The 19,674-nt window shown below is 46.6% G+C and overlaps 1 protein-coding gene across 1 annotated transcript; it reads left to right on the top strand.

Annotated features, from left to right (window-relative positions):
- The first annotated feature begins 1,126 nt into the window (after positions 1-1,126).
- Positions 1,127-9,361, top strand: LOC124027072 (hydroperoxide isomerase ALOXE3-like). Its single transcript, XM_046339623.1, has 8 exons — positions 1,127-1,803; positions 3,853-4,056; positions 5,267-5,353; positions 5,630-5,799; positions 5,941-6,062; positions 6,279-6,379; positions 6,595-6,765; positions 8,473-9,361. The coding sequence occupies exons 1-8, from the start codon at positions 1,639-1,641 to the stop codon at positions 8,650-8,652; spliced, it is 1,200 nt and encodes a 399-aa protein (XP_046195579.1). The 5' UTR covers positions 1,127-1,638; the 3' UTR covers positions 8,653-9,361.
- The last annotated feature ends 10,313 nt before the right edge of the window (positions 9,362-19,674 follow it).

Genomic DNA, 19,674 nt, shown 5'->3' with positions numbered 1-19,674 from the left:
TTTTCAAAAGACAGAGTGGTGTCCCGACACGCTAGCTCCCGGCGGACGTCCTCTCGGAGACTACACCTGTAGTGGTCCATAAGGGCCCTGTCGTTCCACCGAGACGGCTGCCAAGGTCCGGAACTCCAGCGCGTAATCCTGGGCACTCCTCCTCTCCTGCCTGAGATGAAATAGTCGTTCTCCCACCGCTCGGCCGTCTAGAGGGTGATCAAACACAGCACGGAAGTGGCAGGAAAACTCTGTGTAGTGCTCCCGCGCTGAGTCTGGGCCATTCCAGACTGCGTTTGCCCACTCCAGAGCACGACCCGTGAGGCAGGAGTTGAGGACACTCACCCTCTCTGCTCCTGAGGGAGTGGGTCTGATGGTGGCCAGGTATAGCTCCAGCTGAAGCAAAAACCCCTGGCAACCCGCCGCCGCTCCATCATAAGCCCTCGGTAGCGTCAGATGGAGGGTGCTGGAGTCGGGAGATGGGGAGTCCGGAACCGTGGGTGCCGAAGGTGGAGAGAGGAGACCACTCCTCTCCCATCTGTCCATTCTCTCCCTCACTTTATCCATCGCGGATCCGATCCGATGGAGGACGGTGGTGTGGTGGCGAACCCGTTCCTCCATCGATGGGAGAGGTTTGGCTGCTGCTCCTGCTGACTCCATTCGATTTGTTGGTGCGGGATTCTGTAATGCTCCGGGTGTCGTGGGTGTGGAGTCAAATGCAGGAGACAGAGTTCAATGCTGTGCGTCTTTTAATAGCAACAACGCACCACAGGGTGCTCACAAAAGTTACGTTCCCAAAACACAGGGAATCAAAAAATACAATAGAAAAATTCACGACCAGGCACTAACAAGTACCTTTACAACAAAGCCGAAGGTTACAATGAAATAATCCCGCACAACAACCAGGCGGGCCGGCCGTCTAATAAAGACAAACTAATTAACATAAACAGGTGCTACCACTAAACATACAAGAAGGGGGAGGAAAAACAATCAGTGGCAGCTAATAGGCCGGTGACGACGACCGCCGAGCTCCACCCGCCCGGGAAGGGGAAACACCCTCGGTCGGACTCGTGACAATCACTGTGCACTTTCACCACCCTGTGAAGTTCATCATAACTTATTTCATCTAATGAACTGCATGTTTTCCTGAGTCGTAGTGAGAGGACCACACAACATGTCATGTGACTCCAAGTTTACTTAGATATGATGGTTATTATATCCAATTTTTGCACATAAAAGTGCCATTCCACCACCATTTCTCGCATAATACATTATACAGACACAAAAATATCCCACCTTGTCTAGCATATTTTGTTTTGTTGACATGCTGAGGGTTTACAGACAAACATTCTGTTTCCTTCAGACCTGTCGTGACATTTTCTATCTGACATGTACATCAAAAATGTTGGATGAAACCTGGTCACTGAAAAAATGAAAAACATCCCAATATTCCTTTCTTTGATGTTTTTGTGGGCGGATGGTGACCCTAAAATCCAAGAAAGTAATCGCAAAAATAACTTTATTGGATGTTTTTTGGGATAATCCTAGTAAAACACAGAGCTACAATATCTGTCCCATTCCAAAATATCAAGAAAGTGGACTGTAATCCTGTAATACAACCTGCATTATAACTGTTGGATTTATTCTCCCATGTCATCCAATCCCAAACAGAGCGGCAACATATTCCTGCTTGACTACAAGAACCTGGATGGATTAAAGGCAAACGTGATCCATACGAAAAAACAGTACATGGCGGCTCCTCTGGTTCTGCTCTACAGAACCCCTGATGACAAGCTGGTTCCCATCGCCATCCAGGTAAGGTTGCCCTAACTAACTTTGAAGTGAAGAATACAATCACGGAGACCATTACAAGTGAGAGAGTCTGTAAACCCATCATGTTTCAATCTCCTTTAGAGAGCCCACTTACCCGTGGAGGCTGGTGGAGATAGAAATGGAGAGTACGGGCTCATTACTACCGCTCCCTTCTTTACGTTCCAAACATTACAACTAGCCCGTCCTCCCCATGTTTCCCTCCACCAGCCTCCACTGTATCTGACAGCGCCCAAAGAAAATATGTTTGATATTGTCTTCAAATGCTTTGAATTAATGCATTACACACTTAGAACATATGGTTCATCAAAGGTCCTTTGGGAAGGGTGATGGTTTTATGTGAAACCTTTGAGTCCTTCAATGCTTCTTTGGAGTTCAGAAAAGGGTTCTTTCCTCTTTTTTGGTAATTCAAATGTGTGTGTGTGTGTGTGTGTGGGGGGGGCAGATCATAATTATTTTGGGTTGTGGTTTGCTCAAGGCTCTTTTTGAGTGAGAGTGTCATTCCAGTTTATCTTTGTGTTATAGTGTTATTACATGTTAAATATGACTATAGCTAGTGAAAGTGTCTTGTGAAATGTGTAAGGGATAATCAACGACTATGTGTTCTCTGGAAAATAATTAATAATGAGAAAATAATGAGAAAATAATTAATTAATGACAACGCGCTAGCAGAGTGGAACTAACCTTCCACAGAGTTACATTATTTTCCAGAGTACGCATAGAGCCCTTGTCACGCCCTGACCGTAGATTGCTTTGTATGTTGGTCAGGGTGTGATGTGGGTGGGTATTCTATGTTGTATGTCTAGGTGTTGTGTTTCTATGTTTAGGCCTGGTATGGTCCTTTATTCGCTTGTTTTCTGTGTTCAGTGGACTAAATATGATGAACACTTACCACGCTGCATATTGGTCCGATATTTCTTACTCCTCCTCAGAAGAGGAAGACGACAACCGTTACAGCCCCGAGTTGATTATCCCTTTTATAACATGGCTATAATTTAGCACATTTACTGCTAGAAATGTGTTCATTTGGCAGGGATAAATGAGTTCAACATCCACTGAAATAAATAGCAAGTTTACTAGATGCGACACTCGTTGCCTGGGTAACCAAAAATAGTTAGTAGCTAGTTTAGCCAAACAAACCATCAGTCCTAGCTTGCTATTATGAATTCGAATTCAACAATGCCACTAACATTAGCCTAAAGCCATGTGCACATTGTTGAGCTTATAATATGAATAAAACCCTTTTTTAAACAAATGTATCAACATTTTAAACTAAACGGTCTGATCTGTTGTGTCAGCCTATTGCATTTTTACATTTTTCATGTGCAGTGGTTGTATGCATTTTGAATCTGTAGAACCGTAGACATATTTTGTATCATCCCAGTGATGACGGGAAGCCCTTAATTATAAAGACATAACAAGTAGGCTCTTTGGTTGTAATTGTAATGTTGCAACATTTTATATACTATCAAGGGTGTCCAACCATCCTCCAGGAGAGCCTTAAAGGGGTAGTGTTGTATTTTGAGACTGATTGAATATGCGATGAAGCTAATAGGCAGTGTAGCCTCCATGTTTGTCTGATTCTCTATGGTTAAAAAAATCTAGTAATGCATTTCATTTTGCAAAGTGGTTCCTTGCATCATACGATGATGTACAAATGGTGTTACAGACCATTTTTGTGTGTCTTGAGCTTTTGGTAAAAATGTTTCCTACTTGTCCTAAGGACAAGTGGCTAAAAAAGTGAATGTCAAGCCCTAAACCAAAAAGAGTTGTAACGAGAGCAGAACCCTTTTTGGTGCTATGTAGAACCATTTTTTATAGTTATTTATAGAACTTTAGGAAAGGGTTCTTTATAGCACCATAAACGTTCCATTTATAACCTTAAGTTCATGGTTATTTACAGAACCTTCAAAAAGGGTTCTATGTAGCACCGAAAAGGAATCCGCTATTGTTATTATTTGTATTTTTCCATTAAACAGGGATAATGTTGTTGGTAGCCATCTATGAGGTACCGAACACTCTCTCTCTCCACAGCTGAAGCAGAAGCCTGCAAAAGACAACCCAATCTTCCTTCCTACTGACTCTGAGTATGACTGGCTCCTGGCCAAGATCTTTGTGAGGAGCGCTGACTTTCAAGAGCACCAGCTCAACGTCCACCTGCTGCGCACTCACCTCCTTGCTGAGGTGTTCGCTGTAGCACTGCTGCGCAACATGCCCATGGTGCACCCCCTCTACAAGGTACATAACACAGCACAGCATAGCATAACATAGCATAAACCCAGGAGGTTGGTGGCACCCTAATTGGGGAGGACGGGCTCGTGGTAATGGCTGGAGTGGAATGTTATCAAACACATGGCTTCCATTCACTCCATTCCAGCCATTATTATGAGCTGTCCTCCCCTCAGCAGCCTCCACTGAGCATAACATAGCATTGCATAACATAATATAGCATAGCATAGCATAATATAGCGTAACATAGTATAGCATAACATAATATAGCATAGCATAACATAATATAATATAGCTTAGCATAACATAGCATTGAATAACATAACATAATATAGCATAGCATAATATAAAAAAGCATAACATAATATAGCATAGCATGTCCAGTTGAAAAGTATAGTGCTCCAAGGATCACATGCACCGAATATAACAGCTGTAGACCATACCGTGAAATGCTTACTTATCAACAATGCAGTTTTAAGTAAATAGAGTTAAGAAAATATTGACTAAATCACCTAAAGTACAAAAAAATAACACAATAAAATAACAATAACGAGGCTATATATAGGTGGTTCCGGTACCGAGTCAATGTGCGGGAATACACGTTACTCGCGGTAATTGAGGAATTTGTACATGTTGGCAGTGGTAAAGTGAGGGGTGAGGTCAATATAAATAGTGGCCATTTAATTGATTGTTCAGCAATCTTATTGCTTGTGGGTAGAAGCTGTTAATGAGCACTTTGGACCTAGACTTGGCGCTCCAGTACCGCTTGCCGTGCGGTAGCAGAGAGAGCAGTCTATGACTTGGGTGACTCGAGTCTTTGACAAATTTTGGGGCCTTCCTCTGGCACTGCCTAGTATAGAGGTCCTGGATGGCAGGAAGCTTAGCCCCAGTGATGCACTGGCCCATATACACTACCCTCTGTAGCGCCTTATAGTCGGATGCCGAGCAGTTGCCATACCAGGCGGTGATGCAACTGGTCAGGATGCTCTTAATGGTGCAGCTGTAGAACCTTTTGATGATCTGAGGACCCATGGCAAATCTCTTCGGTCTCCTGTGGAGGAATAGGCATTGTCGTGCCCTCTTCCCGACTGTCTTGGTGTGTTTGGACCATGACAGAGGATAATGACACATGAAAGTATAATACACCTTACTAATGACGGTTTCTCTCTTGAGATTGTTGACCATCCATCCTTTTCTCCACCCTGGTTTACTGCTTTAGCTTCTGATTCCACACACCCGCTACACCCTCCAGATCAACCTCTTGGCCCGGGCATTTCTAATAGCTGATGAAGGAGTTTTCCCTCAGGTAGGCTACTGAGTGGACTGTTTCCATAGAAGTGTGTGGTGTCCATATTAGGAATCACACATCCATGGAAGTTGTGTCAGAGTCAGCGTACATGCGGTTCTATTTCTTTTAGTGAACCTACAGTACCCCCAAGTATTGTCATTTGGCCCTCCTGGTCAACATACTTGCTGGTAGGTTCACTATCTCTCATAGAACCAGTGTAATATTGCAGCTTAGTTAAAGTACATTATAATGTTACAGAATTATGTAATCAAGTAACTTTAAGTGACGTTGTAGATTGCTGCTTCGGGCGGAGAGGCGATGAATGAGATCCTGAGGAGATCTGTGGCCTCATTGACCTACAGCTCCCTCTGTATGCCGGAAGACATCACTGCACGAGGTCTGGAGTCAGTCCCCAACAACTACTACAGGGATGATGGACTCAAGCTGTGGGACATCATCCACAGGTAGGCTACGACAGAGCAGTAGAGCAGACCTACATGGTGGTAGTACAGTATCATCCGCTGGTAGAATCTACAGTGAAAGCATAGCTCTACATAGATTTGATATCTTCTTCCTTCATTCTTCCGTTGTCGCCTTCCGTATAGGTTTGTAGAGGAAGTGATTCGTTTCTATTACAAGAGTGACTCAGAGGTCCGGGAAGACCAGGAGGTACAGAACTGGATCAAGGATATCTTTGACCATGGCTTCCTGGCCCAAGAATGCACAGGTGACGATGTTCAGGGTAATATGGGGGTGTGTTGTAATGACGTATGGTGAAATGTCTTGTTTTTGCCAATATGTTTTTTGGTTTCTGGTCCATAACGTCCCCGGCATAACTCACAACTTCCATGGACGTGACTGTCCTATAGTAACAGTCCACCCAGCTCCACTGGCATAACTCCATTCGTCACACACCTCTCTCCGTTCTTATCATTCTGTCCAGGAATCCCTCAGTCTTTCTCTACTGTGCCAGAGGTCGTCAAGTTCGTCACCGTGGTGATCTTCACCTGCTCAGGCCAGCATTCTGCTGTCAACTCTGGACAGGTGGGTGTAGCGTAGCCCATACTTCTTTTCAGGTGTGTTATAAATCTAAATCTAAGCACTACTGACGTGTTCTGCCTCCTCTACCATTTAGGAAGATACGTATTTGTAAAAATGTTGCAAGGTTTTGTCTGTAATTCCTTGCCACTATCATATCATTTCAGAATACCACCATATTGGATGTCAGTAATAATCAGTCATTTTTCTTCATGTTACAGTATGACTATGGTGGCTGGATGCCCAACACCCCCATCTCCCTGCAACAGCCACCTCCCACCACTAAGGGGCAGTCTACTGAGAGCACCATGCTGAAGACCTTCCCAGATGTTGGCACAACAGCACAGGGCATGTCCACCATGTGGCTCCTTAGCAAGCAATCCAGTGACTTTGTGAGTCTGACATCTTTCATGAACTATTATCATTATCATCTAGGCCCAAAATACTATAATTAGCTACAAAATATCCTATTTACGTTGTCGTATCTATGGCATCATTAGACTGAAGACTTATTTAAGTTTAATACGCGATTAAACTGATTAATCATGTAACTGTAATTAACTAGGAAGTCGGGGCACCAAGGAAAATATTTAGATTACAAAGTTATAATTTTCCTCATACAACTTTTCAGATATTTTAATATCTGATCAATTAGTCTTCTTAATTAATGAACTATTTACTTTACCTCACATTCGTCTCATTCCAAACATCGTAAATTGTTGGCTATCTGCACGAACCCAGTCTTCACTATGAGTCATCCATACCTCAATTGAATTAAATCATTTATTTACTAACTAAGTAATTCACAGAAATGCATAAACAAACAGTAGATAGTTACAAGGATATGATAACGGAGTTTCCCTAGTGGGATAAACCGGCATCGCAGCTTGGTGTACAAAAGGAAAGTGGGGGTCGACTGAGATAAGACAACACACAGTTGATAATTATAACAATTGAAATGCTAATCCTTTGCACATGAACGCTCACTCATTCAGGAACAATTACAATCAATATATATATTTACGCTCAGTGTGTCATCGGGGTCTCTGTTGAAAAGTTTGTTTCTGTTGGAGAGTCTGTCCGCCCTCTCTGTCATGTTTAGAATGGATCGTTCAGAGTGACATTCATTCATGTTTGATTTGATTTGATTTGATTTGATTTGATTTGTTGTTCTGGATAGATGTTTCGGCGGTCGTCGGTCTTCGCGTTCAATGATACCGAATTCCTAGCTGCAGACTAGTAATTAATATCAAAGACTTGTTCTTATTCTGTCGGTATCGATAGTCTAAGAGTTTAACCACGTGGGATGGTTAAAAGATTCAGCAGTGTGGTCTCAAACCTTGGCCCTCTCGTTATCGAGGTAAGCTGGTCTGCAACCTTTGTCCTCTCGTAATTGAGAGAAACATGGTCTGTTGAGAAATTATCAAGGTGGGGCTTTTATTCGGGAGAGCAGAAAAAAGCTGTCTCATGACGCCAGGTCCTAACTGTGCTCATGGGCGGTCCTCTGATTTAGTTAAACTCAAAAGGAAAGTGGAGTTTCCTTCATTAAACAGTCCAAAATCACATTACATAATTTTACAAACAGTATCATCCTCACTCATTCATCTTATACAACAATTAGATGTAAACCTCATATCTGAGTTTATTATATAAAGGTTATTATATAAACAGCTTTATGGTAATAGCCCTTTATGGTATCGTCTCCCATGAGTTTCACAAAATTGTACCAAAAGGACCAGTTCGTAGCTGGATTCTTCGCCGATCTTTTATACCATCTCCAGGACATAAATGTTCGGACCTCAAGTTCTGTGAGGAGGAAGAAATTCCTTTGTTCTCTTCTATGAAAACTTTACTCTCTCACTATACTGTGGCCATGAGGAGATAATCTCCTCCAGGAATTTACGACCTCTCTCTGACCACAGCAGCCTCGGTGTAGAAGACAGGGGGGTAGGGGGATGGTGCATAGAAAAGGGCTGGTGCAGAGGGAGGGGTGCTCGCTGTACCCAAAGAGGGCAACATCATGACAACATGTGCTTTTTAATGTTAATGATTTAGTAACTAGCAATATTTTGCTAACTTCAATTACTCTCCATATGCAGGTGACCCTTGGCCAGTACCCAGAGGAGCACTTCAACGAGATACCACCCTGCAGGATGATTCAGAAATTCCAGACGGATCTGAAGGTCTTCAGCGAGTCCGTCAAGGCCAGGAACTCTGGACTACCAATTCCATACACCTACATGGACCCTGCTTTGGTGGAGAACAGCGTGGCCATTTAGATAAGCCAAGGGCCTAGACCAGGGTCTAGTTCATTGGGCACTATTTGGAAAAAAACTGAGGGCCTACCTGGACTTTTCCAGTTAGGTTTATTTTTGTTGTACTTTTTGCAGCTTTTAAAAATGTTTTCCATTGAGTGCCCTGATGAACATGACCCAATGATTCTGGAGGCATGCGCTAGTAAACATGCTTCAATCTATACATTTTTTATTGAGCATGATCATTTTTGGGGCTTCAATAAACTAATGTCCCACTTCAATCAGATAAAGGGAAATTGCACTGTGGGTTCAGTCAGAATGTTATCGCTGTATCAGAAGTGTTAACTGTGTTAAACCAACACACACCGCCACATGGTGTCTCTCACAGACTAAGAACACTTGTTGATGTTATTATTACATTTGTACGTGTTAATGGATGTTAAGAAATACAGGGTATTTTTTACAGATTCATTTCTGGTGCCATATAACTACGGACTACAGGGACTCCTGGTGAAAATGAGTTCTCCTGCTAAATGATGTGACACTGAAATGTTGATTAATAGTAAAGAAGTGTCAGAATAATATGAGAGAACAATAGGTGTGACTCTCATTTACAATTAAAAGCTAATCATTTTTATCTCCAGTCTTCTTGTGATATTTGCCACATCTCATTTTGGTTGAAGCCTTGTCTACCTCATGTATTAATTAAAAAATAAATGTATAAAATGATGAAGTTATACTCTCATTCCCTGCTTGTTTTAAGTCACCTTTATCATCCTGACCCGAACCAAACTGGTTCCAACAATGTAACCAGGCCATCTCAGTACAGGCTGGCTCAGTTCGGCCCAGTACACAGCAAAAGTGATGGGTCCCTAACACCATGGGTGTTTCAAATTCTGACATAAATGACCACTTTGTTAGTGCTGATGCTGTTACACTTACTCAGTGTTAGGGAATGACATGTAGTGTTACAGTATTTTTTAAATATTTTTTAAAACACTGTAGGGTTTTGTTTTAACACTGTAGGTTAAACCTATGACCCTGATTCACACAAAGAAAAATATATGCCTTTCTTACAAGCTTCCTTTCCTACGCACTTCTCAGTAGTTGATATTCAGACATACCTTGTGCAGCTGCGTAAAGGGCTTTGCAGGCCTGGTTCCCTTGGGTTCTCAGAATAAAAAGTACATTTCAGTACATTTATTTTAAGCAATCTCTTTAAATACGGTGTACCTTTTAGGTAGAATTTTGTCAACAGACTCGATAGAAAATTTAGAGAGAACGGGTTCAGAATATTAGTGTTCAATGAAATAAAGCCATCTCTGTTTCAGCACCAATTGGTAGATCAAAACATACTCTGATCTTGTAGATTATTTAGGGTTAGGAAAATATTTATGAATCATAAAAAAAACAGGTTTGGAGAGCCTTTACGGAAGAAAGAAATTGCTGATTTGATTCATTCAGAAAATTGCCACAATCAGTTCTTCAACCCCTGGTAATGTTGGAAAATGTTTGTACATAGAATGATAATAGGGAGAACAGTGTACAACAATAGGCTATACCTTCGTCTGTTGCCTGCACTAACCATTGTTACTAATGATACTCGGCAACAACCATGAGAGTCTTGTCGGCTCTTAACCAACCATGATATTATGTTTGTTTATTCGTGTTGTTTGGAACTTATTTTGTACATAATGTTGCTGCTACCGTCTCTTATGACTGAAAAGAGCTTATGGACATCAGAAATGGGATTTCTCACCTCAAATTGGACAAGCAGTTATTCTTCAATGAGTCGGACACGAGGCATATACTACAGGCCCCCGACCAGGCCCAGATCCCTGTGATTCGCTGGAAAAGGAAATGGAAAGAGATCAGAAAGATCTCAGAAAGAGATCAGGATGCCTTGTGAGGATTAGGCGACGAGTGGCTAATCTGCCTTTGCCTTCCGTTCTGCTAGCCAACGTTCAATCGCTGGAAAATAAATTGGACGAACTGAAAGCACGTATATCCTACCAACGGGACATTAAAAACTGTAATATCTTATGTTTCACAGAGTAGTGGCTGAACGACGACATTAAGAATATACAGATGGCGGGTTATAACTTCTATCGGCAGGACAGACCAGCAGCCTCTGGTAAAACACGAGCCGGGGGCCTATGCATATTTGTAAATAATAGCTGTTGCACAATATTTAAGGATGTCTCAAGGTTTTGCTCATCTGAGGTAGAGTATCTCATGATAAGCTGTAGACCACACTATCTACCAAGAGAGTTTTCATTTGTTTTTTTCGTAGCTGTCTACATACCACCACAGACCGAGGCTGGCACTAAAACTGCACTCGAAAAACGCTCATCCAGAGGCTGCACTCCTAATGGCCGGGGACATTAATGTAGGGAAACTTCAATCAGTTTTACCTCATTTCTATCAGCATGTTAAATGTGCAACCAGAGGGGAAAAAATTCTAGACCACCTTTACTCCACACACAGAGGTGCACATAGCACTCCCTCATCCCCCATTTGACAAATCTGACCATAACTCTATCCTCCTGATTCCTGCCTACCAGCAAAAATTAAAGCAGGAAACACCAGTGACTCGGTCTATAAAAAAGTGGTCAGATGAGGCAGATGCTAAACTACAGGAATGTTTGCTAGCACAGACTGGAATATGTTCCGGGATTCTTCCGATAGCGTTAACGAGTACACCACATCAGTCACCGTTTTTATAAATACGTGCATCGAGGATGTCGTCCCCACAGTGACTGTATGTACATACCCCAACCCCCCAACCAGAAGCCATGGATTACAAGCAACATTCACACTGATCTAAAGGGTAGAGCTGCCGCTTTCAATGCGCGGAACCCGGAAGCGTTTAAGAAATCTCGCTATGCCTTGTGACGAACCATTAAACAGGCAAAGAGTTAATCTAGGACTAAGATCAAATCGTACTACACCGGTTCCCGACGCTCATCGGATGTGGCAGGGCTTGCAAACTATTAGAGACTGCAAAGGGAAGCACAGCTTAGAGCTTGCCAGTGACACGAGCCTACCAGACGAGCAAAATAACTTCTATGCTCGCTTCGAGGAAAGTAACACCGAAACATGCATGAGAGCATCAGCTGTTCCATCAGCTCTCCAAAGCCAATGTGAGTAAGACCTTGTAACAGGTCAACATTCACAAGGCCGCTGGGCAATCGGATTACCAGGACGTGTACTCCGAGCATGCGCTGACCAACTGGCAAGTGTCTTCACTGACATTTTCAACCTCTCCCTGTCTGAGTCTATATTACCAACAGGTTTCGAACAGACCTCCATAGTCCCTGTGCCCAAGAACATTTAGGTAACCTGCCTAAATGACTACCGACCCGTAGCACTCACATCTGTAGCCATGAAATGCTTTGAAAGGCTGGTCATGAATCACATCAACACCATTATCCCAGAAACCCTAGACCCACTCCAATTTGCATACTGCACCAACAGATCCACAGATGATGCATTCTCTTTTGCACTCCACACTGCCCTTTCCCACCTGAACAAAAGGAACACCTATGTGAGAATGCTATTCATTGACTACAGCTCAGCGTTCAACACCACAGTGCCCTCAAAGCTCATCAATATGCTAAGGACCCTGGGACTAAACACCTCCCTCTGCAACTGGATTCTGGAATTCCTGACGGCAGCCCCCAGATGGTGAGGGTAGGTAACAACACATCCACTACACTGATCCTCAACACGGGGGCCGCTCAGGGGTGCGTGCTCAGTCCCATCCTGTACTCCTTTTCTCTCATGACTGCACAGCCAGGCATGACTCCAACACCATCATTAAGTTTGCTGATGACACAACAGTCTGATCACTCCCTCAACGTGATCAAGACAAAGGAGATGATTGTGGACTACAGGAAAAGGAGAACTGAGCACGCCCCCATTCTCATCAACGGGGCTGTAGTGGAGCAGGTTGAGAGCATCAAGTTCCATGGTGTCCACATCATCAACAAACTATCATGGTCCATGCACACCAAGACAGCCGTGAAGAGGGCACGACAAAACCAATTCCCCCTCAGGAGACTGAAAATATTTGGCATGGGTCCCCAGATCCTCAAAAGGTTCTACAGCTGCACCATCGAAAGCATTTGGACTGGTTGCATCACCACCTGGTATGGCAACTGCTCAGCATCTGACCGTAAGGCACTACAGAGGGTAGTGCGAACGGCCCAGTACATCACTGGGGACAAGCTTCCTGCCATCCAGGACCTAAATACTAGGCAGTGTCAGAGGAAAGCCCATAAAATTGTCAGACTCCAGTCAAACTCCCCCTGTCTGAGTCTATACTCCAGTTCTCTCTGCTTTCACACAGCAAGCGGTACCGGAGCGCCAATTCTAGGTCCAAAAGGCTCCTCAACAGCTTCAACCCCCAAACCATAAGACTGCTGAACAATTAATAAAATGGCCACCGGGACAATTTACTTTGACCACCCCCCCCCTTTTGTACACTGCTTCTACTTGTTGTTTGTTTGTTATCTATGACAAGTCACTTCGCCCCCACCTACATATTACCTCAACTAGCCTGTACCCCTGCACACTGACTCGGTACTGGTGCCTCCTGTATATAGCCTCCACACTGACTCGGTACTGGTGCCCCCTGTATATAGCCTCCACACTGACTCGGTACGGGTGCCCCCTGTATATAGCCTCCACACTGACTCGGTACCAGTGCCCCCTGTATATAGCCTCCACACTGACTCGGTACCAGTGCCCCCTGTATATAGCCTCCACACTGACTCGGTACCAGTGCCCCCTGTAGATAGCCTCCACACTGACTCGGTATTGGTGCCCCCTGTATATAGCCTCCACACTGACTCGGTACTGGTGCCCCCTGTATATAGCCTCCTCACTGACTCGGTACCAGTGCCCCCTGTATATAGCCTCCACACTGACTCGGTACCGGTACCCCCTGTATATAGCCTCCACACTGACTCGGTACTGGTACCCCCTGTATATAGCCTCCTCACTGACTCGGTACCGGTGCCCCCTGTAGATAGCCTCCACACTGACTCGGTACCGGTGCCCCCTGTATATAGCCTCCACACTGATTCGGTACTGGTACCCCCTGTATATAGCCTCCACACTGACTCGGTACGGGTGCCCCCTGTATATAGCCTCCATACTGACTCGGAACTGGTACCCCCTGTATAAAGCCTCCACACTGACTCGGTACTGGTACCCCCTGTATATAGCCTCCACACTGACTCGGTACTGGTACCCCCTGTATATAGCCTCCAAACTGACTCGGTACCAGTGCCCCCTGTAGATAGCCTCCACACTGACTCGGTACCGGTGCTCCCTGTATATAGCCTCCACACTGACTCGGTACTGGTGCCCCCTGTATATAGCCTCCACACTGACTCGGTACCGGTGCTCCCTGTATATAGCCTCCACACTGACTCGGTACCGGTGCTCCCTGTATATAGCCTCCACACTGACTCGGTACCGGTGCTCCCTGTATATAGCCTCCACACTGACTCGGTACCGGTGCTCCCTGTATATAGCCTCCACACTGACTCGGTACCGGTACCCCCTGTATATAGCCTCCACACTGACTCGGTACTGGTACCCCCTGTATATAGCCTCCTCACTGACTCGGTACCGGTGCCCCCTGTAGATAGCCTCCACACTGACTCGGTACCGGTGCCCCCTGTATATAGCCTCCACACTGATTCGGTACTGGTACCCCCTGTATATAGCCTCCACACTGACTCGGTACGGGTGCCCCCTGTATATAGCCTCCATACTGACTCGGAACTGGTACCCCCTGTATAAAGCCTCCACACTGACTCGGTACTGGTACCCCCTGTATATAGCCTCCACACTGACTCGGTACTGGTACCCCCTGTATATAGCCTCCACACTGACTCGGTACTGGTACCCCCTGTATATAGCCTCCACACTGACTCGGTACCTTCTGTAGCTCAGTTGGCAGAGCATGGCGCTTGTAACGCCAGGGTAGTGGGTTCGATCCCCGGGACCACCCATACGTAGAATGTATGCACACATGACTGTAAGTCGCTTTGGATAAAAGCGTCTGCTAAATGGCATTTTTCTTTTCTTTTCTTTACCGGTGCCCCCTGTATATAGCCTCCACACTGACTCGGTACCGGTGCCCCTGTATATAGCCTCCACACTGACTCGGTACCGGTGCTCCCTGTATATAGCCTCCACACTGACTCGGTACCAGTGCCCCCTGTATATAGCCTCCACACTGACTCGGTACCGGTGCTCCTGTATATAGCCTCCACACTGACTCGGTACCGGTGCCCCCTGTATATAGCCTCCACACTGACTCGGTACCGGTGCCCCCTGTATATAGCCTCCACACTGACTCGGTACTGGTACCCCCTGTATATAGCCTCCACACTGACTCGGTACCAGTGCCCCCTGTATATAGCCTCCACACTGACTGACCGGTGCCCCCTGTATATAGCCTCCACACTGACTCGGTACCGGTGCTCCTGTATATAGCCTCCACACTGACTCGGTACCAGTGCCCCCTGTATATAGCCTCCACACTGACTCGGTACCGGTGCTCCCTGTATATAGCCTCCACACTGACTCGGTACCGGTGCCCCCTGTATATAGTCTCCACACTGACTCGGTACCGGTGCCCCCTGTATATAGCCTCCACACTGACTCGGTACTGGTACCCCCTGTATATAGCCTCCACACTGACTCGGTACCGGTGCCCCCTGTATGTAGCCTCCACACTGACTCGGTACCGGTGCCCCCTGTATATAGCCTCCACACTGACTCGGTACCGGTGCCCCCTGTATATAGCCTCCACACTGACTCGGTACTGGTACCCCCTGTATATAGCCTCCAAACTGACTCGGTACCAGTGCCCCCTGTAGATAGCCTCCACACTGACTCGGTACCGGTGCTCCCTGTATATAGCCTCCACACTGACTCGGTACTGGTGCCCCCTGTATATAGCCTCCACACTGACTCGGTACCGGTGCTCCCTGTATATAGCCTCCACACTGACTCGGTACCGGTGCTCCCTGTATATAGCCTCCACACTGACTCGGTACCGGTGCTCCCTGTATATAGCCTCCACACTGACTCGGTACCGGTGCTCCCTGTATATAGCCTCCACACTGACTCGGTACCGGTACCCCCTGTATATAGCCTCCACACTGACTCGGTACTGGTACCCCCTGTATATAGCCTCCTCACTGACTCGGTACCGGTGCCCCCTGTAGATAGCCTCCACACTGACTCGGTACCGGTGCCCCCTGTATATAGCCTCCACACTGATTCGGTACTGGTACCCCCTGTATATAGCCTCCACACTGACTCGTACCCCCCTGTATATAGCCTCCATACTGACTCGGAACTGGTACCCCCTGTATAAAGCCTCCACACTGACTCGGTACTGGTACCCCCTGTATATAGCCTCCACACTGACTCGGTACTGGTACCCCCTGTATATAGCCTCCACACTGACTCGGTACTGGTACCCCCTGTATATAGCCTCCACACTGACTCGGTACCTTCTGTAGCTCAGTTGGCAGAGCATGGCGCTTGTAACGCCAGGGTAGTGGGTTCGATCCCCGGGACCACCCATACGTAGAATGTATGCACACATGACTGTAAGTCGCTTTGGATAAAAGCGTCTGCTAAATGGCATTTTTCTTTTCTTTTCTTTACCGGTGCCCCCTGTATATAGCCTCCACACTGACTCGGTACCGGTGCCCCCTGTATATAGCCTCCACACTGACTCGGTACCGGTGCTCCCTGTATATAGCCTCCACACTGACTCGGTACCAGTGCCCCCTGTATATAGCCTCCACACTGACTCGGTACCGGTGCTCCCTGTATATAGCCTCCACACTGACTCGGTACCGGTGCCCCCTGTATATAGCCTCCACACTGACTCGGTACCGGTGCCCCCTGTATATAGCCTCCACACTGACTCGGTACTGGTACCCCCTGTATATAGCCTCCACACTGACTCGGTACCAGTGCCCCCTGTATATAGCCTCCACACTGACTCGGTACCGGTGCCCCCTGTATATAGCCTCCACACTGACTCGGTACCGGTGCTCCCTGTATATAGCCTCCACACTGACTCGGTACCAGTGCCCCCTGTATATAGCCTCCACACTGACTCGGTACCGGTGCTCCCTGTATATAGCCTCCACACTGACTCGGTACCGGTGCCCCCTGTATATAGTCTCCACACTGACTCGGTACCGGTGCCCCCTGTATATAGCCTCCACACTGACTCGGTACTGGTACCCCCTGTATATAGCCTCCACACTGACTCGGTACCGGTGCCCCCTGTATGTAGCCTCCACACTGACTCGGTACCGGTGCCCCCTGTATATAGCCTCCACACTGACTCGGTACCGGTGCCCCCTGTATATAGCCTCCACACTGACTCGGTACCGGTGCCCCCTGTATATAGCCTCCACACTGACTCGGTACTGGTACCCCCTGTATATAGCCTCCATACTGACTCGGAACTGGTACCCCCTGTATAAAGCCTCCACACTGACTCGGTACTGGTACCCCCTGTATATAGCCTCCACACTGACTCGGTACTGGTACCCCCTGTATATAGCCTCCACACTGACTCGGTACTGGTACCCCCTGTATATAGCCTCCACACTGACTCGGTACCTTCTGTAGCTCAGTTGGCAGAGCATGGCGCTTGTAACGCCAGGGTAGTGGGTTCGATCCCCGGGACCACCCATACGTAGAATGTATGCACACATGACTGTAAGTCGCTTTGGATAAAAGCGTCTGCTAAATGGCATTTTTCTTTTCTTTTCTTTACCGGTGCCCCCTGTATATAGCCTCCACACTGACTCGGTACCGGTGCCCCCTGTATATAGCCTCCACACTGACTCGGTACCGGTGCTCCCTGTATATAGCCTCCACACTGACTCGGTACCAGTGCCCCCTGTATATAGCCTCCACACTGACTCGGTATGCTCCCTGTATATAGCCTCCACACTGACTCGGTACCGGTGCCCCCTGTATATAGCCTCCACACTGACTCGGTACCGGTGCCCCCTGTATATAGCCTCCACACTGACTCGGTACTGGTACCCCCTGTATATAGCCTCCACACTGACTCGGTACCAGTGCCCCCTGTATATAGCCTCCACACTGACTCGGTACCGGTGCCCCTGTATATAGCCTCCACACTGACTCGGTACCGGTGCTCCTGTATATAGCCTCCACACTGACTCGGTACCAGTGCCCCCTGTATATAGCCTCCACACTGACTCGGTACCGGTGCTCCCTGTATATAGCCTCCACACTGACTCGGTACCGGTGCCCCCTGTATATAGTCTCCACACTGACTCGGTACCGGTGCCCCCTGTATATAGCCTCCACACTGACTCGGTACTGGTACCCCTGTATATAGCCTCCACACTGACTCGGTACCGGTGCCCCCTGTATGTAGCCTCCACACTGACTCGGTACCGGTGCCCCCTGTATATAGCCTCCACACTGACTCGGTACCGGTGCCCCCTGTATATAGCCTCCACACTGACTCGGTACCGGTGCCCCCTGTATATAGCCTCCACACTGACTCGGTACCGGTGCCCCCTGTATATAGCCTCCACACTGACTCGGTACTGGTACCCCCTGTATATAGCCTCCACACTGACTCGGTACTGGTGCCCCCTGTATATAGCCTCCACACTGACTCGGTACCGGTGCCCCCTGTATATAGCCTCCACACTGACTTGGTACCGGTGCCCCCTGTATATAGCCTCCACACTGACTCTGTACCAGTGCCCCCTGTATATAGCCTCATTACGGTTATTCTTATTGTGTTACTTTTTATTATTACTTTTTATTTTAGTCTACTTGGTAAATATTTTCTTAACTCTTCTTGAACTGCACTGTTGGTTAAGGGCTTGTAAGTGCTACTTTCACAGTAAAGTCTACACTTGTATTCGGCGCACGTGACAAAGTTTGATTTGAAATGCTTTTCTATTAAGAACAGTGTTTTGTACCGCTGATAACGGCTGGCCCTGCACTTTATCATTCATAAATCACTATGGGCATCAATGGACCTGCCTCTCCAGACCAACCAGAGGATTGTCAAATGGGTTTTTGTTTTCCACAAGCAGCGTATATAAGATGGTGGAAGTGAAACACATTTGCTCCTCTGTTTTTCCTTGTAAACATCCTCTCATATGTTGCATACTGTTGGAAGGTGTCAGAATATCTCCCATGAAGTATACAAGCACCTTGTCTGCCTCCATACCATGAAGGATGCATAGGATAAAGAGAGGAGAATTAACAAACTACTCCTCCGTGTAATGATTACTGTAGGTGCTAACTGTCAGTAGCTGAAAAGTCCAACACAGAGTTCCCTCACCAGTGTGGTGAAATCCTGCTGTGTGCCACTGGCATGATAAGCAGCATTCCACTCAAGTCTTCTCATTATTCAGTAAATAGGTCTGGGCATGTCCTCAGTAAACACAGGACTGACTGTTCAGGTACCAAAAAAGTTGTGACCTCTTAACCCCAATGCTGACCTTCCTGACCTGCATGTCATACTTTCCCATTTCCAACAGAAAACAAAAACAAATCTTGTCATGCGCCTCTGATTGAAAAAATGCGTCCTACTAGCGAGGCAGTTCTTTGACAGTCGTAGACCGCATGATCTGAGACTTATGGTAGTCTCTATTTGACAGTTGCACAAGAAAGGTGAAGCCATCTGTGTTCATCTCAGTCTAAACAATCTCCTCTTCCCCATCTCTCTCTCTCATCATTCCTCATTGTGTGCACAACTTTAACAGGCCAGCCATGGTATATTCCTATTATGAAATCTCTGGAAAAGGGCCCAGACATTCTCAGTTCCTGGATCTCCATCTGTAGGAGCCACTCACTCGGCCCCCCTCCTCCAATCTCACTGTGTTCTGGTGAAGCTACGCTGCTGAGATGGAGCCACTCACTCGGCCCCCCTCCTCCAATCTCACTGTGTTCTGGTGAAGCTACGCTGCTGAGATGGAGCCACTCACTCTGCCC

The sequence above is a fragment of the Oncorhynchus gorbuscha genome, unplaced genomic scaffold (genome assembly GCF_021184085.1).
Source record: "Oncorhynchus gorbuscha isolate QuinsamMale2020 ecotype Even-year unplaced genomic scaffold, OgorEven_v1.0 Un_scaffold_2929, whole genome shotgun sequence".
NCBI lineage: Eukaryota > Metazoa > Chordata > Actinopteri > Salmoniformes > Salmonidae > Oncorhynchus > Oncorhynchus gorbuscha.
The sequence above is the reverse complement of the archived record's forward strand: the minus strand, read 5'-3'. Positions and strand labels throughout refer to the sequence as shown.

Bases quoted from the DNA above. Each gene is read 5' to 3' on its own strand.
- LOC124027072 (XM_046339623.1), top strand. From the start codon at position 1,639: ATGTCATCCAATCCCAAACAGAGCGGCAACATATTCCTGCTTGACTAC. The intron at 6,063-6,278 runs GTGACGATGTTC...CATTCTGTCCAG, and splicing joins CCTGGCCCAAGAATGCACAG to GAATCCCTCAGTCTTTCTCT. The intron at 6,380-6,594 runs GTGGGTGTAGCG...TTCATGTTACAG, and splicing joins CTGCTGTCAACTCTGGACAG to TATGACTATGGTGGCTGGAT.